The 24167-nt window shown below is 35.3% G+C and overlaps 2 protein-coding genes across 6 annotated transcripts; one reads left to right on the forward strand and one right to left on the reverse strand.

Moving 5' to 3' along the window:
• Positions 1–523: 523 nt before the first annotated feature.
• LOC147401302 (putative protein S-acyltransferase 22) lies at positions 524–8351 on the reverse strand. Of its 3 annotated transcripts, none has more exons than XM_086442524.1 (9): positions 7955–8351; positions 7793–7859; positions 5042–5449; positions 4178–4246; positions 4019–4090; positions 3707–3835; positions 2966–3046; positions 2387–2569; positions 524–1563 (listed from the first exon to the last, which is right to left on the reverse strand). In XM_086442524.1, the coding sequence occupies exons 2-9, from the start codon at positions 7814–7816 to the stop codon at positions 874–876; spliced, it is 1656 nt and encodes a 551-aa protein (XP_086298650.1). In that variant the 5' UTR covers positions 7817–7859; positions 7955–8351; the 3' UTR covers positions 524–873. The 3 variants fall into 3 exon arrangements, with proteins under 3 accessions (XP_086298650.1, XP_086298647.1, XP_086298648.1); XM_086442521.1 differs by having other exon boundaries at positions 7746–7859; XM_086442522.1 differs by lacking the exon at positions 3707–3835 and having other exon boundaries at positions 7746–7859.
• Positions 8352–14276: 5925 nt separating this feature from the next.
• LOC147401303 (uncharacterized) lies at positions 14277–24167 on the forward strand. Of its 3 annotated transcripts, XM_086442527.1 has the most exons (11): positions 14277–14464; positions 15452–15538; positions 17072–17465; positions 19040–19123; positions 20084–20569; positions 21165–21300; positions 21399–21561; positions 21695–21823; positions 22795–22989; positions 23657–23779; positions 23885–24167. In XM_086442527.1, the coding sequence occupies exons 3-11, from the start codon at positions 17186–17188 to the stop codon at positions 23996–23998; spliced, it is 1710 nt and encodes a 569-aa protein (XP_086298653.1). In that variant the 5' UTR covers positions 14277–14464; positions 15452–15538; positions 17072–17185; the 3' UTR covers positions 23999–24167. The 3 variants fall into 3 exon arrangements, with proteins under 3 accessions (XP_086298653.1, XP_086298652.1, XP_086298654.1); XM_086442526.1 differs by lacking the exon at positions 15452–15538 and having other exon boundaries at positions 14278–14464; XM_086442528.1 differs by lacking the exon at positions 15452–15538 and having other exon boundaries at positions 14278–14464; positions 20108–20569.

The following is a 24167-nucleotide window of genomic DNA, read 5'->3' on the forward strand; positions in this document are numbered from 1 at the left end:
GGATGCCTAGCCCGAGCCCAATTGCATTGGAGTTGCTCTTAATATGACTACTTAAAACCAAAACAAAAAAACTAATCGGATCGATGATGGTATACCCAAAACCAAATAATCTATTTAGTATACATCAAGTAATTGGATACCCATTGACACGCTTATTCATGGGTCCTCAAAACAGATTGCTCCCATGATGAATGCCTAGCCCACTCATTGGTGGATCTACAAACTCATTTAATGGTCATTGCAACATTATTTAAGTAAACAAAAACCTTTCTTCCTACTTTTAGCATCTGTTAGTTTTTTTTTTTTTACCTTGTAAATTTACCGACTTCCAAAGATGATGTACATAGAACCTGCAAAGCTTTTGCTTTCTCTCAATTTTCAATCTGCTGTGCAACCAACCATACTTGTAAAAATGGCAAAAATGTGAGAAAAACTCAAGAGAACAATAACCGAATGCGAAACAAACAAAAGATGACCAAAGTAACATGTCACTCAAATCAATTTCAATTTTAGAAGTTCAACATGAAGGTGAATAATTTCCATTTGAACCAGAAATTGCCACGGGGATTTTTTAAGCATTAAAGTATCATTCTGATTACTCTTGATGGCATGGACCTAAAACAACGAAGTTCAATCATATACAATGAGTGTTTTCTCCATTCAATTCAGATTCCACAGTAACTTGAAAGACCTCTCGCCATCGAAATCCAGTAACCATTCTAGTAGACAAAGATGGGATTGGTTATGGGGGGGTCTTCAAGAGTAATGGAACCCCTTGTACCACAAATGAAAGAATTTTAAATCTTCACCTTCAATTTTTGGAGATCAAAAAACACCCAAACTTCATTGGTTCTAGTTGGCCAACTCAAAGTTTTATGTTGTTTGGCTCCATGAAGATGATCCCATAGAGCTGAAAAGGCTACTCCAGTTTGTTGACCTATGAGTAGTTCTGGAGGGGACCCGATCACTATCTTCTCCTCCTGATGCCTCATATCCGTCGCTCGTAGACCTTGACAGCAAAATTCCCTTCTGAGCACCAGAATCTGAAAGAGCTGTGAGCCTTCGTGCCTCTTCTGCTCCTGATGATGAAACACGGAATGGGTGGAGATCGGGTGAGTCTAGACTGCTCTCAGGAGAAGATGACATTGTTTGGCTTACCCGAAATGCATTCCGTGCTTCATGTTGTAGAGGAGCCAAACTGGTTGATGTCTCTGAAACAAGATCATCAGTAGTTTTAGCTGCCAAGGGTTCAAGGGGAAGGTCTGCCGGGAGACGGACACGCTTACTATGTCTCCGACGATTCTCATGCCTTGGTACCATCCAGCCACTGTTGTCTGTTTCTAGCCCCAAAGGCACGTCCCGCCTCACCACGGGCTGAAGGACTTTAGACTTCTTCCTTGCCTCCGCAGCAACCTTGGAGACTTCTTCTGCATTCAAGCGTGCCAGCGCCCATGGATTGATCTTTATAGTCCCGTTGTTCTTTTTCCTAATCGGTTCCTCTCCCACAATCCTCTTCCCTGACGAACTTACGGACATTCTTGCATCGGGTGGAACTACGTCAAACTGGAGAAAACAATACCCTTAGTTTTCAGAACTTGAAGGAAAGAAAAAAAAAAAAAACTCATCAGGAAAAGTATACTGATCGGTTGTATCATAGTTAGGGATGGCAATGGGTCGGATGATATCTGATTACCCAACTTATTCGGGAATTCGGGGTAAATTTATCCGTAATTATTTTATCTGAATTTTTTTAGGGTCGGATGTGGATAAGCGTCCTATCCGATCCGAATAACCATTTATCCAAGCTTAATACAGTAAATTCACGATAAGACATGTATAATCCAAAATTAAGGTTCTTCAAAATGATATACATGCTCAGATATCCTCTTGAAATTTTTTGTTTTTGAAAAGTATAATATATTGATCAAAGAGGGCAAACAAGATATCCTCTTGAAATTTGGGTACAAGTTGGATACGGATATCCTTTTAAAAATTGGATACAAATAATCGGATGTAGAGTTGGATAAGGATACGGATAGGTGCTTCATCTGACCCACACCCGACTCATTGCCAGCACTAATCATTGTCAGGCTAGGTTTTGAGCAACAACTTTTGCTAAGAGGGGTGTCATGTGCCCTGATATAACTATGCTGCAAGAAACAGCCAGAACATAGACTTTTTTTCGATAAGTAATTAATGAAGGACAAATTAGGAGAGACAGCGAGGTGCACTTCTCACCTACTTAGAGGTATTAAGTTTGTCCGGGAATCACCCAACGACTCCGTCCCTGGGTTTTCACCATTTCTAAGCATGTTTCTGTTGGAGGGTGGGTTGGGGATGTGGATTTATAAAACCTTCAAGAGAAGAAGAGAGATTTGACCCTTACCTGATCTTCGAGAAACAACCGTGGAGGAGTACACCATGCCCCTCGATGAAATGTATTCAAAGAGCTCGCACTGCTTAACCCTGTAAGGGAGCTGGCAAGAGACATCTGAGGACTTTGCTGGCCTCCTCCAACTAATTGTTCTTGCTCCCTCAAGGCTATGATGTAATCGTAAGTGCTGATTCCCTGTGAAACAGAAGAGCGGGAATATGAAAATAGGAAGAAAAGAAAAAGAAAAAAAAAACTCCTAAGCTATAGGTGGGTCACAGAGGATAGTGCACTGATTCTGTTCTTTAACGCATTTAGGATGCATTAAATATTTCTTCAACTATCAAAATGCTGCCAATCAACACTGTCGATTTGGTACCAATCCAATAAGTATCGGATCTGGGACTGATCCAATAAGTATCAAATCGGATACTTATCGGGTCGGTATTTATCAGATCTTAATATTGAAACCCAGATCGGATCCATTAACATCGATCCAAACCAGAATTACGGATCAGAGCGGATCATATTTTGGGTCTGATCTGATCCATTGACAGCCCTACTATGTGGAGCTAAAAAGAGTAGTGAACTTGCCTTTTTTATGAGGAGAACATGAAAGAAGAAAAGCTGAGCGAGTGGCAGAGTGGCAATCATAGCCAAAATAGTGCAAGAAGCCTGTTCAAATAATTATGTAATTCGACATCCTGTTAGTGAACAACTAAATGCAGAAATCTATATTTTACATTTGCTGGTTTGATTCTTATGTGTGATCAATAGCTTAATATTTGGTGCTGGCTTATCAAAACTTGGAGTATCAGCCAAATTGAATTAGCTGAATTCCAAGTATGTGAACATCTTTTGTAGAGGAACAAATATAGCAATACTTAATTGATGTAGGACAAGAGGCAGAAGGTTTCATGGAACACTTGGATCACCAAAAGTCCAAGCGAAAGGCTTGAATGCACTAGCGGAGATCATGGGCTCACAGACCCGGATGGGCCCCGGAGTCAGAATCATGCGAGGAGACCCATTCTTGAATGGAAACGTCAACATCTTCAAGATCAATGACTACGCCATCGACTTCTCATTTTTTGGCCAAATTCCTTTGTTTAAACCACTTTCCAGCAAATTTGTCGTTTTAGGAAAGTTTCCTTTTTGGTAATAAGACCTCCTCTCATTATTATGACTCCGGGGCCCGTCCAGGGCCATGGTTTCCACTAGTGCGTTCAAGCCTTTTGCTTGGACTTTTGGCCATCCAAGTGTTCCATGAATTCTTCTGCCACTTGTGCTACAGCATCAAGTGTAAAGAGAAAGGGTGAAGAATCAAACACTCACCACTACGACAATGAAGGGCACGAAAGAGAAACTACTCCCCAATTTAGAGGTGATCTCGGCAGAGAATCGCTTCCGCTCCAGAAAACAGAAGATCATTACAATAATTCCAATAGACCATTGTAGAATAAGCTGCAATCTCAAGCCCAAGGAGCACAACCCATGTATATAGGCCGGTCAATAATTAACCAAAAAAGTCTAAAAATAAAATTTTGGTTTGACATGATTAAGGGAGGCTCATGAAGATCACTAAGGATACACAGTTTGAAGGCTTCAGATATAACCAAATTATTATGAAAGAAGGCATATGCTTACCAAGAGAAGGGAAGAAACCATGAGGGTGAAAAACTGTCGGTAGTTCCTTTTGCCTACACAGTTGTTGAGCCACTACAAAACCAATGATGAAAAAAGACATTAGATGGGTTGGTTATGAGTGACAAGGAAAATTCCAATCCAAACCAAGTATGTGTATACCCTGCAGTGATGATCGAAGTGGTTGACACACTTATCACAAACTCTACAGTGCTTGCTGTACTTGAAAACCTGCACGACAGTTGTACAGAATCACAACATATATAATATGAAGTCCACAGATAATAACCATCTGATAAAACTAATGTATTGACCTACATTATGGATGTGTGGGCAAACCCAACTACATCTATATAGGTTTTTTTTCCCTGTAGGTTTGCATTGATGTTAGTGGGTAGCATGTGAAAAGAAAAAAACCTTGAAGGATGGTGAAAGTGTCTCGTCCCACAATTTCGGGAATATTTGGAGGTTTGGGAGTTGCCATGACAAGCTGCCGAATCCGGCGAATGCAAAATGAGGTGTCTACAGATAGACAATATATGCACACACACACAAGTACACAAAAGATTTCAGAGGGAAATCTTGCATTAGACAGCAGAATTTCTTGGTTTTGTTTATTTAGATCTCTTCTTTGAGTATCTTGTTTTTTAACAAACAAATGCACATTAGTAATTTTGAAAAAACAGATCAACACTTCAATTATAAAGGAATGTAAGGAATCCATTGGGATAGAGGATGATTGACCAAAGGGAGAGCCTACCAACGTAGGAGATTTCTTGGGCAAAAATTTGACCCAATTGGATGACTTTTACTATCAAATATAAAATGGGTGTACAGACTTGATATTTGTGTGGAATGTACTACTAGACCATTGGTAAATCTGTCCTTGAGATTACCAAACTCCTAAGTCCTAACTTGAATGCCATCATAATATATGGGAGAATGCAATTCAACTTCCTAGTATTTTGAAAGTAAAAAAACCAAAGAAAAACCAAAGAAAAACCAAACAAAACAAGTACCACTTACCTCCACCTTGCACAGATTGCAGTAGAACATGCCATCTTCGCTCATTTGTTTCTCAGGTGATTCTTCATGTCCTCTTGAGCAATTGTAGAAAAAAGCATAAGGACACCACCCCAAGAAAACCATGAAGCAAGATGGTTGGTGAGACGATGTATTCTTTTTTATTTCATTAGTGGGAGCATCCCCAGTAACATCCACGCCCATCGCACCCTCGTCCAAGGGCCTCTCTCCAACCATTGAAGCATTTGCATCATGTATCGAGGAAATTGATTCCCCTTCCAGTTTGGATTCTTTGAACTGAGTATGCTGTCTTTGGTCCGTAACATTAAGATACTTCTTGGATTTGAAGACTCCAGGGTCTGCAGGATCAGCTCCAGCACACCAAATGTATAGGCAGAAGACACATGTAATCTGACAAGAGAAATAATATACATTATTGAAAACCCAAGAAAAAGGAGAAATGAATCAATGATAGTAAAAATTATGCATATTCCAATAAGACTAAACTACCCGTGACTTTAAGATTATTATACTGAAAGTGTTGCGCATATTCACTTTTTCAATATAAAGAAAATATCTTGTACTCCCAACCAAGTATGCCAATGCCCCAAAATGCATCAAAAATCTCTGCACTGCAAGATTTTGTACTCTAATTCTAAACACTTGTTAAGGTTTCATCATGTCACCACCCAAATATGTTTATATATATGGTAGTCAAGTGGTGAAGGAAGGTACCAAACCCAGATTCCTAGTGTGGATGGTGCAAAATGAGAAGGGCGGTATTTTGATGATGTGGACAGAAAGACAACATGGCACCCTTTTATTTCACTGTAAATCCACCCAAGCCGCCTTTAATGAAATGGCAACGTCCAGGTGGGACGTCATGGTAGGGTGTGCACTATGGAAAGAGTTTGTCTCCTTGTTTAACAGCCAATGGGGAAAGGACACACTGCGGTTAGGGAATGGGCGAAAGGAGTGCTGGTGTGGCGTCAGATAGTTGGAATGTATTGGAAAGAGACTTTTCTGAGGGCTATAAATATCCTTTCCAAAAGGGGAAGGTGACCAATTTTCAAGAAGCCTTGTCCCCTACAACTATTATATTTTGACCCAAATACACCAAGTATTACCACTCACGAACTTCACAACTTTCCAAAGTTGGAATCTTCTGTTACGTGTACCTTCAATCCAGTTACAGAGGAATAAGGGCTAGAAAAGGTTGGAAAGAGATGGTGTCCTCCCCGCTGATGTCATAGAAATGACACTCATTTGAGAGGGCTATGACCCACCTTTCTATTGTTCCCACCTAAGATAATTCCCAGGCAAAGAATCAAACCCAATCAGAGATCTTGTACATGAATGGTTTTTCACGTAAGCTGTGACTACCAATATGCATTTAAGTTATATATGTTCTAAAAGTGTTGGAAAGCAACGCTAAAAACTTCTAGTTAATTTAATTATAAAATTTATGCTCTGCATCATGGCATTTCCAAACATCTAAGCTATCTGTCCTCTTATTTATTTATTTTTTTCATTTTTTTATAGGTAAGACTGGAGGCCATTGCTTTGATCCCAGCATCCATTCAAAGAGCTACCCCTCTTCTGTTCATGACCCAGAAACATACACTAATCTGGTAATCCTAGACACTCGAAAAATCACACCCTTTTAGACAATTAACAAGAACATGTACTAAACTTTCAACCCTCCAAATAATGCATTGTATTGGGTGGCATGATCATACAATTTTGTACAACACAAGATGTTTCCTGTCAATAACACATTCAAAAAAGTGGTATCCCGCACCAGTTGGACAGCCAATGGGGTGAATTATTACCATTATAAGTCTATGAAAACAGCCTCTTATTACATATAGTCACTAATCCGTACCTTATACTGCTGTATTTCCCAGACTACTAAGACATCCTAAGCACCTAAACGCACCCCCACCAACCTTTTTCAACACAAAGATACAGTTACAACCAGCCAAATAGAGAAGGAGAGAATTAGAACAATGTTATTGGAAACCTGGAGAGTACTCGATTTCCTTGTCTAGTTGTCCCCCGTTCTTTCAAGGGTTTTACATTATTCCACATCTTAATTATTACTATTTTACTACTATTCCTTATTCCCTCCAGCTCTCCAAAGACATAAAAGCACCAAAAGGACCTTAAAGATCTGAAATAGGGAAGATATGGCTGATAATTCTTCTCACTTTGTAAATTCCTTTGCATGTTCTTGACTCACTGGGTTGTAATTTTGGACACTTTAAACTACAAAGCTTCTCCAGAAGAATATTTTTCAAGTCTTAGTCAACAAATTTCCAAAGCCAGTGACATAACTAGAAGCACTAGTCATGCTCATCTCGATGCACTATAGCATTATCCATAAGGAGTACGGTTACTAATATAAGCCCAATTTGTTAAGGGGGTCGAAATTCTAAGTGATTCTCAAAAGATACAGAAAAAGCTACAAAGTTAGCAACCCATTTTTCCTTATAAGAAAAAAGTCACAACTTCTAATTTTCAAGGATCATGGAGAGAAAAAATTGAAGAAGAATGAAAAAGAACCCATATAAGACAATGGTTCAGGGGATCAGACCCAACTCGGAGAATAGCAAAAAAAAATCAAATCAAATAGATCTCATCTCGAACATAGAATAAGATACAAAATAAATAAATTGAAAAGGGAAAGATTCTGAAATGGGCTTACAAGGGGACTGTAGAGCCCCATCACAACGTACTGAAAAACCTTCTTACCAACAAAGGGGACAAAGAACACATAAAAAGCAAACCCCAATGCTAGAAACACAGCAACAGCAACCACCTACAAAACACCCAAACATGGAAAATGTGAAAAATATAAATAAATAAATAAAACAGAAAAAAAAAAATCTTAAAAAAAGAAGAAGAAAGAATAACCTGTAGAGGATGGTAAGGAAGTTGCCATCCATGTTTCCTCATTTTTCCTCCTTGAAATGTTGCAGAAAAAGAAATGGGTATTAGCCCAGAAGTGAAGAAAGTTGATATAAAAAAAATCCCAAAAAAATGAGGATCTCTCTCTTTCTTTCAAGTTTCTGACCAATTTGCATCAAAATTACAGTAAGAAAAAAGGGGAAGAGCAATAGAAAAGGTGACGAGCAGAGATGATTGATTTTGGGGTAGCGATGGTGAGACAATGGACAGTGGAGGAAGCTTGTCTGGTTCTTCAATCCATCATCAGCTTTACCAAATCATGGAAATAACAGAAAAGCAATGTAGGACTGCTGGGTGTGGGGTCTTCTTGTGTCTTTTTTTACATGAGCAGACCTAGAGAGAGAGAGAGAGAGAGAGTTCTTTTTCATGCTTATAATGAGACTTACAACTTTCTCTTTTGAGTCGTGCTATGGTGACATTAGCTATACTGCGATTTTTACATTTCTGACGTGGAGGTACTTACATAACCGTAGATTCTCATTCCTCGAGATTCGATTTCACAATCTACGGTTATGTATACACCTCCAAGTCAGTAATGTAAGAATCGCAGTAAATCGAATGTCACCCTAGCATTAGTGTTCTCTTTTAAAAGTTTCTTGTGGAACCTTTTTCTGTGTGTCCTGATAATCATACTCCTTTTTTGTGTACTCACTTTGACTCTCTCCACACACCGTATAAAATCTTAAAATATCTGAACTTGTGTATCCCGAAGAAAAGCATGTACGGTGATGTGAAGGAGAAGTCAAATTGAGTAAAAAAGAAAAAGTGAATCAGGCTATCACGACTTTTTTACCGTAGGTCAAGAGTAAAACAGAGTTGTTTCCCTATCCTGCAATAATATGCTTTCCTCTCATTTTTAAATTAGAATAATGATTTTCTGACATAAACGCATGACAGAACAGTAGATCATTGACCTCGAGATACGCTAAATCAGTTTAAAATGTGTATCACGAGGCAAATGATTTATAATTCTGTGATAGGGGCGTCAGGTTATCATGACTCCTTAAATTAACACTTCCTGACTAAGATGACGATCAAAAGACCCCGAGATACATTAATAGGACCTCGAGATTTGTAGTGAATCCCAATGCAACGACTATGTTATTAGAGTATTAAATTAACGAGTCCAACTAACCTTACTAAGACAGTAAGGGAAAAAAAAGACCTCGAGATGCATAAAACAAGTTTTTAAAATTTAAAAGAAAAAAAAAATCAAATTTATTTTACGTATCTCGAGATCTTTTTCCTGTGGATGAGTCTTAGCAAGGTCTTTTTCCTCACTGTCTTGGTAAGGAAAGGGTTACTTAAATTAAATGATTTGAAGAGTGGGTCCCACGGACCTGCACTCCTACTCCTACTCCTACTCATACTCCAGGGCATGTTCTTGGTGCGATGCTTCTATATATATATCTATCAATCAATCATGGTTTCATGTCAAGCTTTTTGGCCGAAGAAAATACTACCAAAGACACATCACTGAAACTCCCTTTTTATATGTCTTATTTCTATCAAAAAGTGAGAGAAGTGTACAAATGAGTACAATGTATAAGCTATTTGTGTTTGGAATCATCCTTAATTTAAGCAATGAATCTCTTTATACTAATTAAGGTCAAATTTCAAGGCACAACGTTAGTGAAGGAGAACACCAAAATTTAATCATGGTTTGGGTGTGTTTGGTTGGGATTGTTTAGATCCTCATTTCAAATTCTTATTTTGAAAATTGATTTTCGAATCCAAAATCTCATTTTACAACACTATTTCTAGAATTTGATTTCAGAATTTAGAATTTTTGTTGATCATGTTTCGAGAGTTGTAATGCAAAATATTATACACCCGTCGAGGATAAAATATGGCTATACTCAAATGACTCCACATGTCATCCTAAGATCATGCAAGGGCCTTCTTATGAGGGAATTGTCACATAATAGATTAGATCAAATCCAGAAAAATCAATGATACAAATATATTGTATAGATTTGTTTCTAGGGTGAATTACCATTTCGTGAGTTGAATTCAAAGAATTTATGATTCTGGCTTATTGTTCATTTTAATTACCAAAACATGAACGACAACGAATTCAGAGGTTTTAAAGTGATAATTTCCAATCAGTTACTTTAAACCTGCAAAATAATCACGTTAAAACCTCCAAATTTGTAACCATTCACGTTTTGATAATTAAAATGAATAATGAGACAGAATCGTAAATTCATCAAAAGTTGGTTATTTTTTCATAAATATCATTTGTTTTTTTCTTGATTCGAGGAAATAAATCAAAAAGGTGTGTCAAGAAATCAGTCAACTAGTAATTTGGATGACACCGAATCAAGGAACGAGATTTAATCAAGATTTTTAACTACTCCCAAATGTCATCCATTTTATAAGATCCAATGACATCCAACGGTGTTGTAAAAAATATTGAAAAAAATGTATGGTATCCATACAATATTACAAAAACTATTGCATAAAAACCACATAATCTCAACTGTCAAATTATTGAAATCCTAATTGTCGAATTTTATCATAAAAATATGTATTATTGAGACATGTACTATTGGGATATGTATATGTCTTAACCAATAAATTTCAGATATTTATACACAAGACATTGTTCATTAGTCAAACAAAGTTGATTAGTATGGCGTGGAAAGAGAATTTATACATTAAAGGGTGAAATTGGTAAATAGTCCATATTGTACTACTTTAAGTGATTTTTGTAATAAAAAATTAATTACCTTTTTGACCTTTTTTTTTAAGTGTATTCAATGCACCCACCACAAAATATCAAATAAAAAATCTTCTTCTTTTTCTTCAACTTCTTCTTCTCTCTCTTTTCATTTTCATCTTTCTAGGTATTAGGCATCAAATTGTTATGAAGACCTTTATAAAATTTATAAATAAAAAATAAGGTCCCCAAAATTATAAATAGGTCACACATCTAAATTGGGTCTATTGATTGAGAAAAGATTTTCTAAGGAGTTGATTTTGAGTTTTTATAGATAAAACCCATGATTTAAGAAAAATCAAAGTGATTCACAATAAGTATTAGGCCCTATACTCAAATAAATAAGTTTGACTCATCAACAATCCATAAAATCCTTAAAATTATATTTGGACAAATTTATTCTTTAAACAAACTAATCAAAACTTTTTAAATTATGACATAATTAAAAAGCTAAGTTATTTTTAAGTCTATAAATATCAAAGCCTCCCTCAGTTAGCGGGGATCTAGATCACTTTCTCTCATAAAACAAAAACTTTCTCTTTAGAGAAGAAGAATCTCTCAAGCCATTTTTTAGAGACAAAGCAAAATTCTTCAGAGATCTGAACTCCAATTAAAAAGAAAATCAAGCATAGAGCTTTTCTCTGAAAGTCAAAAAAATCTTCTCAACCAATAAAGTGAGAAGTCCGACAAGAAGAAAATCTATAGAAGATTAAGCACAAACAAAACCATTGTCAAAAGCAACTTTCTTAGTTGATAAAACACGAAATCCTAAGAGAAGAAAAGTTACATATGTCACTATTTTTGTATTTGACTATTAATCAAAGGAGAATATTAAGATATGTATCTCCTTTTTATCAAAATCAATAAAATCATTTACAATCTTATTTAAAAAAACTTAATGTAGATTTGTAAAATTTATCGTCGACATTCTTTTTTGAGTTTTGTGAGAAATTGAATTGATATATTTTAGATTTTAGATTTTTTTTTTCTTTCACTAAGTTATCTTTTTTTTTTTTTTTTACTTTTTTGCATTATTAATCGTCGAAGCAGATGGAAAAAAAATCACCATTAAACCCTCCAAAACGACAATTTTAATTGAAGAACTCAGAGATTTTTGACAGATTATGTTCGATATGTATAGATTGAATTTGTTCTAACAAATTTGGTAGGTACCTATTGAATATTACCAAACAGATTCAATAGGCATCTTTTAAACAAAATTTTCTATCAAATATTACAAAGCATATTCAATAGGTACCCACTAAATAAAACTTTCTCATGTGAATGGATTCGATTCAATTTGAGGTGTTATGGTTAAAAAAAAAAAAAAAAAAAAGTAAGATCAAAGTTTAAAACTTCCATTGAAAGATCAAAGCTTAAAACTCCCATTGAAACATTTTTAGATGCAAATAATAATAAGAAGAAGAATATATATATATATATATATATATATATATATAGAGAGAGAGAGAGAGAGAGAGAGAGAGAAGGGAGGAAGAAGAAGAAGAAGAAGAAAATCATTTGGTACCTATGGGGTGGGTGTAATGAGAATTATACAAAAAACAAATGAATTTGATGTGTGCAATTGGACATTTTATATTTTTGGTGGGTATTATGAGTAAGTAGTACAATAAGTCATTTTGGTGTGTGCAAATAGTCACCCATATTTGGGTCTATTCAACAAGTAGGCCTGCTTGCCACCATGCAAATCATTTGCAGTACTTTTTTGACTGCAAACTATTTGTTGAAATTTGTGAGGCAAGCAAATAATTTGCAATGCAAAAAAATTTCAGAATGTAACCAAGCATCTATAAATTAGATTACCACAAATCATTTGCATTTGCAAACAATTGCTTCGTGCCAAGCAGGGTCGTAAAGTAAAGTATATTAAACAGATTATATATTATAGTAATTTACTGTTAATTTAGGAAAAAATGCCAATTGGGAATTTGAGTAATACCTCGTTTGAAATCGATGATATTAATCTTACATCCGCGTCAAATGCAAGATTAGGTTTTATTTTTGACTAAAAGTCAATATCCCTTTTCGTTAATTGATTTTGTTTTTATTCATTTTTTTTTTTAAATGTAAATTTTGAATCGTATTTTAAACAAAATTTAATTGTTAATTCCTCAACAAAAAGGCGAATTTGATCTTTCGTCATATGTAGACCTAATCTTGTATTTTTAGGTTGGGAAAGCTAATATTGAAATTTTGTAGGAGTATTGGGGATGTCAATGTATACACATTTAACAAAGATGAACCAGAATCAATTTTGTTTCTCTTTTTATTGAAAACGATTTCAGTTTGATCTCTTAGAATTAAACGGATTGAGAACCAAATTCGATAGGAATTGATAATACTCAAGAATTGAAACTATTTAGAAAGATTTTTTTTGACAATTCCAATTTGATCCAATTGATTTGAGAACGGTTTGCTTGAGACTATAATAATGGAGTTTTTTTAACAAACTTTTTCCCTCCCAAAACTTTGACATATTATCCTATTTAATTTTATTTATTTTTAACTATCCCTATGTTTTGGAATATTTTCCATGCTTACCAATAGAAATATCAACCCAATTGATATTAATTAGATCGAATACAACCCTATCTAGCCCATAAAACTCATGATCAAACCCCTAAACCTTGATTTCTTGGGCCGGGCCATACCAGAATCCAGATTAACTAGGCAAATTGATAGGTAGGGCTGGCAATTGATCGGTTCGGTACTGAATCAGTATCACTTCAATATCAATCCGAAAATTTTGATCAAAATGAATATGTGAACCGAATCTGATCCGTTTCATTTTATCTTTAATCAAAAATTGATTCGATCCATGATTTTAAAACTCAATTTCGCATCTCATCTCGTCCATGCCTGATATCGAGTCGTATTGAACAAATTTTTCGATACGTTTAAGACATCTTATCCAAAAATTTCAAAAATGAATGTGAGGCATTAAATCTCGTTCTAAAAATTAACTTCTATGTCTATCTTGTTCATGCCTAATATCGAGATGATTCGAACAAGTTCTAAAATCATGATTCGATCGGAATACATACCTTATTTTCAAATTATCAATGTTGAAAAGATTTTTAAAATATAAAATTAAAAAAAAAAAAAAAATCCACTTTTCAATCGGAGGAAAATAAAAGTATTGAAACCTGTTATTTATATGTATTTATATGAAATTGAGAATAAATAAAAAAAAATATTAAAATATGTTCGAATTGAATCGGATGAGACCGATTTGGACATCCGTATATTTCGGATCATTGCCAGCCCTATTGACAGCCGTTATGAAGTTTGTAGTGTCTGTCGCAGAGTTGGACATCAACTAATTTCGTAAAAGATGAGTTCGGATTTTCGTAGAATTTTTTACCTGTATTTCGTTGGACCTAAGAAATCCAATCCAATAAAAGAAGGAAAAAAGATAAAAAATAAAAAATAAAACAAGAATGCCACGTGGTAGGAGAAAAAGGGAAGGAAGAGCTTCTTCTTCGCCCGCTAAATGTGGGAGGGAGGAGAGCGAGTTTAAACTTTAAAATGTGTGGGTAATGGAGTCGAATCTGATGACCACGAACTGCTCTGTTTCTCGTTTTCTCTTTATTTCTCGAGAGGGCAGTTTGGTTGTTATTGTTGTTCTTGTTGCAGAGGAGATAAGAGGGCGAATTTCGATCGATCGATCGATCTTCTTCTGCAATCAAACTCTTCATCAACTCTCGTTTCAGGTCCTCTCTATCTCTATTTCTAGATTGATTTCTAGCGATCTTCAATCGTTTAGGGTTCTTCAATTTTGAGTCTCTTTTGATTTCTCTCTCATCGTTTGCTCTGGTTATTTCTCTATATCTTTAAATGTTCTCTAATGGCGACTCAATTTCTACATATCTGTTTTAGTTAAATTTCCAATTGTAATCTCTCTGTCTATCTCAATTGCATTTGCTCGTAAATGTACTCTCCCTCTTTTGATTTATTTCCTTAATTCCTTTTTTTTTTTTTCCTCTTAAAGAAGCGTTGATTTTGTGTTTGTCAACATGCCATTAATTTTCTTCTCTGATTTGTTTACTTGTTTTTGGGTATTTTTTTTTTTAATAAAAAAAAATGTTCTTTTATTTCCATTTTCTGTTCTCTTTGATTTGCATTGCCATGATTTTTTTTTTTATCTTTTGTTTTACTGATATTGATTAATTAACTGATTTGTTTCTTTGGCCTTTTTACAAAAAAGTAAATTTTTTTCCCTATATTCTTTTGTCTTTGATTTGCATTGCTTTTAATTTATTTATCTTTTATTTATTTATTGATATTAGTTAATTAACAATTTTTTTAACAATTTGCATTAGTTCTCATTTACTTTTGGCTTTTGTCTTCTTTTTATGGTATACGAGGTGGAATCATTGTCGTGATTTTCTAATGAACATAACATCACATGTACCTTCAAATTCAATTCAGGTTTATTAAACATAAGATTACAATTTTTGCCAAATACGTGATTCTGCATTACACTTGTGGGGCGTGTTGTGTAGTTTCAGGTTAGATATAAGCCAGATTACAAGGCGTTGCAAAACCAAAAAAAAAAAAAAAAAAAACTTAGTATATGCAATTTTCAATTTTGATTGATTTTTTTTTTTCATAATTTGTTTTCTTAAATTTCTCTTGCAATCCATTGATGATTGTGGTAATTTTCGAAATTCAATTATAACTAACCCATTTTATTCCAGCTGATGGATGAACAAGTGGGTTGAGCCGGGTTTTTAACTGAGGCATGTGGTGTCAATTCTTGCAGACTTTAGCAACATAGATAGCTGGTAGATTTGGTTTCGAATTCTCAGTTCATTCATTTAGACGTAATGGTGGTTTCACTTTATTTAATTTGTCCTGTTAATTATTGATGATCCATAAACAATTATTGCATATGAAATTATGGGCAAAGGCAACAAACATAACCATCCGCATGTCAGGGCAGAGCCCCTCATGATAGAAAAAGGGAAGCTTCAGTCCCATGTCAGCCATCATTGATTCCCTCTCTGTGCATACTAGTCTTTGTTAATGTTTTAACAGACCAGTGTTTGGGCAGCGAAGGTAGAAATGGTTGAAAGAAATATCATAGCCGTCTTGGTCCATTAAATATCGTTAGAAGTAGCCTTGGTCAATAATCCACCCATTTTGGTGTATGTTAGCCTCAAACATGGTCCTCAGATTCAACATTCATGGACTCACTCTCACCAATGCCTAATTGGTAAAAAAACACGCTTTACTTCTAGTGGATTGTATTAAACCAAGTAATATGCATCATTATCATCAGCATTACCGTTGTTGTTGTTGTTGTCATCAGTGTCTTATCAACTAAGCACGGGCATCCTCTTTGGGGTAAAAGATGAAAGATAGTAAAAGTTTGAGGGGTATTATTGAAAATGGGGTAAAAGAAGAAAGATAGTAGAATTGGAGGGATATTATTGAGAGGGGCGGGGAAGAGGAAAGACAATAAAGTTAAAGGAGGTGAAGAGGAAGGCAATAAATAGTGTGGACCCCACTCCATTGTAGCTGGAGTGGGATGTTTATACCCCATAACTGTATTTATTATATAGATTTTGGGCAGAGTTTAATGCTATTTCTTACATTGCTGATCCTAGCCAGAAGAAGTAAGGTAGCTTCATGTGAACCTTGTGACTCTTACATCAATATTTGTACAATTGTTTACTCGAAACATTGGTGAGCAGATTTTGTTAATGACTTAGATTTTGCTAAGCAATGCACTGCAAGAAAGGAGAAATAAGTTAGAAAAGGTCAACATTTAGTTTAAAATATAATTTGAAGTTTTTAGTACTGCGTGGAATGGATTCCTCCTCGAGTCCTTATATCGATTAAAAGAATCCTTGTTTATGCCAGTCACAGTGACTCTTAAGTACTTGGTCATAGTCCTGTTCCAAAGATAATTTTGAGTGAGTTCATTGTATTTGATTTTGATGTTATTCATACTTTAGGGCCCTAAGATGATTAAATGTCACCATCATCTAGGCCTTAACCCTATAATTCGGTGTCAACTGAATGAATCTTGTTCCTCCATTCAATTTTGTCTAAATCCATGTCATCTGTTTATTCATTTCCGTTCATATCTGCTTTCTCCCTCGATCCATGCCCTTTTTGGTCTGAAATTTGATGAAACACATCATATAGAAATTAGAGAACATAATATATGTTAATGGGATGCTTGTTTTCCCATTATTGAGTTGAAGCTCAATTTAGTAATCTTCATTAAAAAAAAAGGTAGAATTCAGTTACGCTCTTGGAATGTATTTTGGTAGGATATGCTCTTGTACTTAGCAAAAATTACATGGCAGGTCCATCACTTTCCTGTCATTCACATGGTTTGTGCCGGCTCTTCTTGTGAGTGTGACATCTCACTTGAATACAATTTCCCTTGTTATTGGGATTTGTAAAACCGATTCATCACAATGGGTGGCTGTGTGTCAACACCAGACAGAAGAATCAAACCAAGGAGAAAGCAGCATCCCAGATTGACCAAATATCGTGGAAAGAGGTCCACCAATTTCTCTGATGCACCCAAGAAACGGATTAGTAATGCTGGAAAAGTAACAGATTTTGCTCTTAGTGAGTTTGTTCATGTTGATTTTGAGAATGGTGCAACAACCACCTGTAGAAGATCTGAGGTTTCCAATTCAACATTTCATCTCACCCAGTTACAATGGCACCATAGTCAAATTGATGCAAATGGTAAGCTCTCTTCCCTCTTAGCATACCTTATTAAGAATTCATATTACATCGAGTGAAAAAAAAAAAAAATGGTTCTGTCATCTGATTATTAGATAGAAACAATGGTCAGGCTCATTGTTTGATGGGTGCCACCTAAGAAATTTCATGGGTCAAAAATCATTGAATTGCGATCCAGAACAGTGTCCCATTCCTATAGGAAAGTACGATGTCTACGTGTCACTTGTTTATTGGATGACAAACACATTGGGCTGCATGTCATTTAGAAAAATGGCTTGGTTAGGAGCCCAATGTGTCTTTAATTCCTACCAAAACATGCCACGTAGACACTGTTCCTATGGTATAGGAACGGGACATCGTTCTGGATCCTGACTCAAAATCATTAATCAGTTCATCAAATCCATCCAATGATACTCATACTCTGGAATGCTTGAGAAAGAAAATTTAAAAAAAATAAAAACGAAAGAGAAGAATTGCAAACGGTATAGAACAAGGCCTAGTGGTTGGCTGTTTCTTTCATCCAATCAAGTTGATTTCCTAGGTCAGACCCTTTGGGAATCTGATAAGGGACCCTTTCTATGCTGCAGAATCTTGATATTATGTTTTCAAATGATTGTTGTTGTCTATTGTCTCCAAACTTCTCTTAAAATTTTATCGTTTTAGAATAGTATTTTATTGGTGTATATCTATTTTTGGGGGACCTTTAACATTCTCTATTTCAGTAGTGTAAAATTAAATTCGTAAATCTTATTTCTAAATGTTCTGTAAATCCAAGCAAATATCTTCCACAATGCATTGATTTTGATTATGGAATAGACTTGGTTTTAGTTTTTGTCAAAGTGTCGTTATTTGGTACTAAAAAGAATGTAAAGTAGGTCTGAATCTTGCATGAAATTTAAAAATCCTGATTTCTGTTCTGGTATACCTGTAAATTTGTCCAGCATCACAAATTTCTAGATCTATATGAAATTCAAATTTTCTTTATTGTTAAGATTGTGCCTTTATGTTCTGCACTTTTGTATGCATGATTATAATCTCTCCTAGGCTTTATCTCCATGTTTTGTATCCCATTACATCCTTTCCCAGATGTAAGTTATGTTACACACCATTCATATAGAGGGCTTACATTGCCATACCAACTTTTTTGTAACATGCCAATTAATAAAATTATACATAACACATCAAATAAGGATATAGATACACCAAAAAGTGGGTTTAGAACAAAAGGAGAAAAAGAAGAGGAAGAGTGGAGCAACTGCAACAGTAATCCAACAGAAGCCAACCTTTGATTTTTTCCTCAATCACTCTCATGTTCATAACCATCCCCTTAGAGCACAATATATTGTTTTCGCCTGAGCAGAAACCAAATTTAAGAGCTTCTTCAGTGAAAAATAGAATGGTTATCTGTACCCCCAAAACACAACATTTAATTTCATTATTGGTCTGTAATAAAAAAAAGTGGTTGTGAGAAAATCTCTCTTAATATATACAATAAAGAAATATTCATTGTAATAGTTGAAACGGTTGCCTTCAATAAACTATATGAGAATTGACTTTAGGAGATCATGAGTATGCAGGAATATGCCAAGAGGATTCATGGTTCGACTCTTTCAGCATTCTGGAGTCTGATTCTGATGATGACTTCGTCAGTGTTCACGGAGGTAATGCACATTAATCTCCAACCGATTGGTTTGGTAGAATGAGGGAATCCAAATTCATTGTCAAGTTAGACTTTAAGGATAAACTACCACAGCAGTGCAGCGCTGGAGATGGAATATGATGTGTGTCATGGTCCACCGTGCAAGACCTACTGACTACAATCAAATATTTTGAGCAGACTATAAGATGTTAATAGGAAAATGCTGGAGTGACATTAAAATTGACATCGATTCACATATTGCTGACGAGGATGCATGGTATCAAAACTCGGTTTGACGCCTTGTCTCGTTCATGGACGAGACCGAGTTGTCTCGGACAAGTCAACTCGTATCGGATGAGACAAACAATTTAACTCGGTTCACAATTATTTTTTCATAGATATTGATATGAAAATAATTATAATATATATATTTTTAAAAATAAGGTAGATTAGACAGTGTTTAATCATAAAATTATATTTTATTTAGATAATAAATACTTAAAATTTTAAAAACATAATTATTTTAATTAAAATATACAAAATCCCGGTTGACTCAGACGAGTTTTACTGACTCGGATTACATTTTCAAAATATCGTCTGACCCATCTCGTTTGGCTTGCGAGTTTTGCACATGTGAGACGCCTTGTCTATCCGTCTTGTTCATGGATGATAGCGAGATGATGTCATCTCGGTCTTGGACAAGATTTAAAACCATGCATGGATGTGTGTACGGAGCCATAGATGCTTTTCATTGAGATAGGAGTGAAAAGCATCTATGGTTCTGTATGCACCTCTACGTCAACATTGTGTGAATCGATGTCAATTTTAATGTCACTCCAGCTCGACTCGATGTTAATATTATCTGATGGTTATGATCAACCAACTTTTTACATGACTGACAACTTAAACACAAATGCTTTCTTACATTTTTAATTTATATCTAGTGCTCTTTGTCTTTCTGCCGATCTTTTTTCTTCTTTAGGCAGCACTATTGGGAACATCTCAGGTACCCAAGTGCTTCAGTACGAAAGTGCTTCGTGCTTTGTTGATTCCAGGTGCAAATATGAGGAATTTGTTGAACGATATTTGAAAATAGATGGAGTTAAAACTGAGAAGTTCTGCAAAGATGAATACAAAGAAGGTGATGGCTTTGCTGTTTTAAGTACCAAAAGTTATGATCTATCTTGCTTAGGGAAGGCTGATGAAGTTTGTATCAAGAGGAAGAAAATGTTACAAGATTCTTATGGAAGCTTTAATGGTCTGAAAGGGGATAGAAATGATTCTGAAGAGAGAGCTCAGGAAAACACTTTGAAGTCTTGCTTTCCTCGGTTGGTTCCTTCCGTTAGTTTTAATGACAAGCATATACCTCCAGCAAGTCCAGGTCCACCATCGCAAAGGAAGATGTCAACAGTTTTTCGACTGTCATTTAAAAGGAAATCGTGTGAAGGAGTTGAAGCTACAGAACATTGTAAGTATGAAGTTTCAGTTTGCAGAAGTGTAGGCTTCTGTTGAAATTTCAGGTCTCAAATAAAGAATTCCTTGCAATAGAATTATCACTTATATCTCCAATTTTTACCATCGATTGGAATTTTTGTAAGCGATGGAAAGTGTTGTCGGTATTAGAATTGCCTCCAAGAGTCAAACACTGCTCCAAGATCCCTTCTCACACTCTTTAACAACTACTCATTCCTAACTTTTTTATATTTACATTTACTTCCGGTAATCTACATAAATTGTATGAAAAATATGTAGCATATATGAATTTTTATTCAAGCTATACATCTTTTATATTTTCCAAAAAAGAAAAAGAAAAAAAAAGATTGTTACTGCTGGTCAAATCATGGAAGTGAGTTGAGACACAACCATTTGTTTCTCTTCTTTAGCGAATCATGGTTATTCAGCAACATATTTTTAGTATTGAATTTGTACCTTATATCATGGCAACCTAATACAGTCTTAAGATTGTAATTGATATTGTGATGGTCTGGTTTGGTCTTTTATGATTTAAATCATGAAATTATTTTGCATAGTTCAGAAGATTAAATCCAATTAATATGTATCAGGTGCTCCAAAGCGATTCTTGTATCATCCCAAAGCAGGGCTACTCATTCCATGTTCGTCCGGAGAGAAGCCAACGTCAGGATCTTGGTCTCCAGTTGCACCTTCAGTTTTTAAACTCCGTGGTCCGAACTATTTCAGGCATGTTATTGATTTGCTCCATTGTATCTAGAATTGTAATTTATGTAGCAATAACACTCTATTGATTTCTGGTTTATATTTAACAATCTATCATGCAGAGATAAGCGAAAATGCCCCGCTTCAAACTGCACTCCTTATACCCCAATTGGTATCGATTTATTTGTGTGCCCAAGAAAGATACATCACATTGCTCAGCACCTCGAGCTTCCTTCTGTGAAAGCACACGAGAAAGTGCCCTCACTTCTGATCATTAATATTCAGGTATATATTGTTTCGTTCTTCCTTTCTTTTGGTTGGACCGGGTCGGGTAAACTGAACTTCAAGTTGAATAATGTCTATAGAATGCATTAGATCCCAAGGATCTCTTAATATGCATCTTGTGTTCTTGCCCCAGCTGCCTACTTATCCCACTGCAATTTTCAATGGTGATGGTGATGGGGAAGGGATGAGCCTTGTATTGTATTTCAAAGTTTCTGAGACTTTTGATGAAGATATCTCTCCTTATTTTCAGGATAGCATCAAGGTCAGTTCCCTTTTTCAATAATCTCTTCCAAATTGCAGTGGAGTATATTTCTTCAACCTCAGAAAGAGAGCTTCTATGACCACACTAATGCCACCCCAAGATGTGTGTAATTCTTTGGTGATTTACATATGAATTGCGGTGGCGGTAGCAAAAGTTTGCATGGCAATAGAATCTCTCCTCAGAAATGCCTTTTATCTATTTTCTGTATGTTCATTGTTCATTCTGTTTTTCTATAGTGATGCTTGTCTTTTAGTCTTTGAGGTTGATTAAGCCTTATAATGTGCACAAGGGTTCATATCTCGTCCACATTGCTTACGGATGGGAAAGTGTTAGAACACCCCCCCCCCCCCCCCCCCTCCCCCCTCCTTTTAAATGAGTAGTCTAAATTTCATTAAGCAAAAATATTAAAAATACCAACCCTTACTTTAAGAAGGACTGAGTTACAAGTACAAATTTAAAACTGCTTGACAATCCTGTTAACCTCAGGCCCTTCGCTTTCGTTCTATGTAGTGTGGATTGGAAATTTACTCTTCGACAGACATGAATCTTTTGTCGACAATCTGTATTCCTTTCATTAATTTATGATTCAATTTAATTTTTTTTTTCACAATGAATTTGTGGTCTGATTGTTCTCATGATGCATGTGTTCTGGAATTTTAATAACAAACTTACCCACTTTGCGTCTTCAAGCTTATGGAATCATTATAAGGTGATTGCCTTTATTAGTCATTAAAAACCAAAGTTGATTTTATTAATCTTAACGTTCACATTGATCCTACCAACATCATAGTAGGGCATATGTAAGGGTGGGGGACCCAACATTCAATATGTCTCGTCTTTGAATCTCCTTTGTCACAATTTGCTCTTTTTGTCAATTTCTTTTCTGTTATTACCTTAAGCATTGCATTTTTCTTGGATTCTTGTTACTTCTATGTCTACAAGATGTTTGTTGGCATATATTTCTGCAACAGAGATTGGTTGAGGATGATATGGAAAAAGCCAAAGGGTTTGCGAAGGAATTCACAGTTCCTTATAGAGAAAGACTAAAAATCATGGCTGGAGTGGTTAACCCCGAGGATCTTCAATTGAGTTCTGCCGAAAGAAAGCTTTTGCATGCTTACAATGAAAAGCCTGTGCTTTCGCGTCCCCAACACAATTTCTATAAGGTGAAGAACAATTTCTCCATTTGTTTTGTTTGTTTTAATGCCCTATTGATGATAGATTCTGAGGAGGAATTAATTTAATTCTGGGTATCTCTAGTTCTTAATTATTCATCTTTTTTGGTTAGGACTACCCATTACATAATGTAGTAATTCGAATGTTACTGTAGAAGTTTCTTATATGGAGTCCATATGGGCACCTTGACAAATTATCCAAGTTTTGGTTTGAGTCTGTATCTCACAATCATAAGGTTGTGGGTTTAATCCCAGCTTTCCCACCAAGAAAAAAAAAAAAAAAAAACAGTTCGCAGTGGGATACTGTTACATACTTTGAGACTGTTTTGTAAAACCTTTGGCCGTACTATAATTCATTACAATTTCAACATTAGTGTTGAAATATATGCAATAGATACAATGTCCCAGACTGCACAAACTATACACAAATTACCGATTTAAGGAATACTTCTTCTTTCCCCACGCTAAAGTGATAATTATCAGATGCAGTTATACATCTTAGAGTCTGTTAGCGTTGCATTACATGAAGTAGAGTGAAATATGAGTGAAGTTGACTTAAATCTCAGACAATATTTGGTTTGTAGTGCACGGTTCTCTCGTCAGTGTCTTTTACTAACTTTGAGATTAGTTCTGATTTACTCTGTTATTTTTCATGAAGGGTTCCAATTACTTTGAGATTGACCTCGATATACATCGGTTCAGCTATATATCAAGGAAGGGACTTGAAGCATTTCGAGAACGTTTGAAAAATGGGATACTAGATCTAGGTTTAACCATCCAGGTATATTAAAAATCATAACTGCTTTTTTTGGATTACTTGATCAAGTTTTTAAACTATAGTTAAATGTTAAAACTTAAAAGTAATACATTTTGATAATGCTGACAGGCACAAAAGCCGGAAGAACTGCCAGAACAAGCCTTGTGTTGTGTGAGATTGAACAAAATCGATTTTGTAAATCATGGACAAATACCAACGATCGTTACCCTTGATGACAATTGATTTGGACAGTGAAATGCGGGTTGTTGCTATTATCCACCGATCATTAGAAAAAGAAAGATCGAGTGGTTCCTGTTTAAAAAAAAAAATCATTTTGTGAATTTATAAATATATGTTGTTCTTTAACATTCTTTATATTTATCATTATTGGAACTCTCACCCTTTCATCCCA

This window comes from Akebia trifoliata, chromosome 5 (genome assembly GCF_017979445.1).
Source record: "Akebia trifoliata isolate Shusen 1 chromosome 5, ASM1797944v1, whole genome shotgun sequence".
Taxonomy (NCBI): domain Eukaryota; kingdom Viridiplantae; phylum Streptophyta; class Magnoliopsida; order Ranunculales; family Lardizabalaceae; genus Akebia; species Akebia trifoliata.

What these genes read in the sequence shown, in the direction of transcription:
- LOC147401302 (XM_086442521.1), bottom strand. Translation starts at nt 7,996, where the DNA reads ATGAGGAAACATGGATGGCAACTTCCTTACCATCCTCTACAG. An exon ending in TTCCTTACCATCCTCTACAG is followed by an intron (nt 7,860 to 7,954) that starts GTTATTCTTTCT and finishes GGTGTTTTGTAG; the next exon opens with GTGGTTGCTGTTGCTGTGTT. An exon ending in TGGGGCTCTACAGTCCCCTT is followed by an intron (nt 5,450 to 7,745) that starts GTAAGCCCATTT and finishes TTCTCTTGTCAG; the next exon opens with ATTACATGTGTCTTCTGCCT.
- LOC147401303 (XM_086442527.1), top strand. Translation starts at nt 17,186, where the DNA reads ATGGGTGGCTGTGTGTCAACACCAGACAGAAGAATCAAACCAAGGAGA. An exon ending in AGTTGAAGCTACAGAACATT is followed by an intron (nt 20,570 to 21,164) that starts GTAAGTATGAAG and finishes AATATGTATCAG; the next exon opens with GTGCTCCAAAGCGATTCTTG. An exon ending in CCCAACACAATTTCTATAAG is followed by an intron (nt 22,990 to 23,656) that starts GTGAAGAACAAT and finishes TTTTTCATGAAG; the next exon opens with GGTTCCAATTACTTTGAGAT.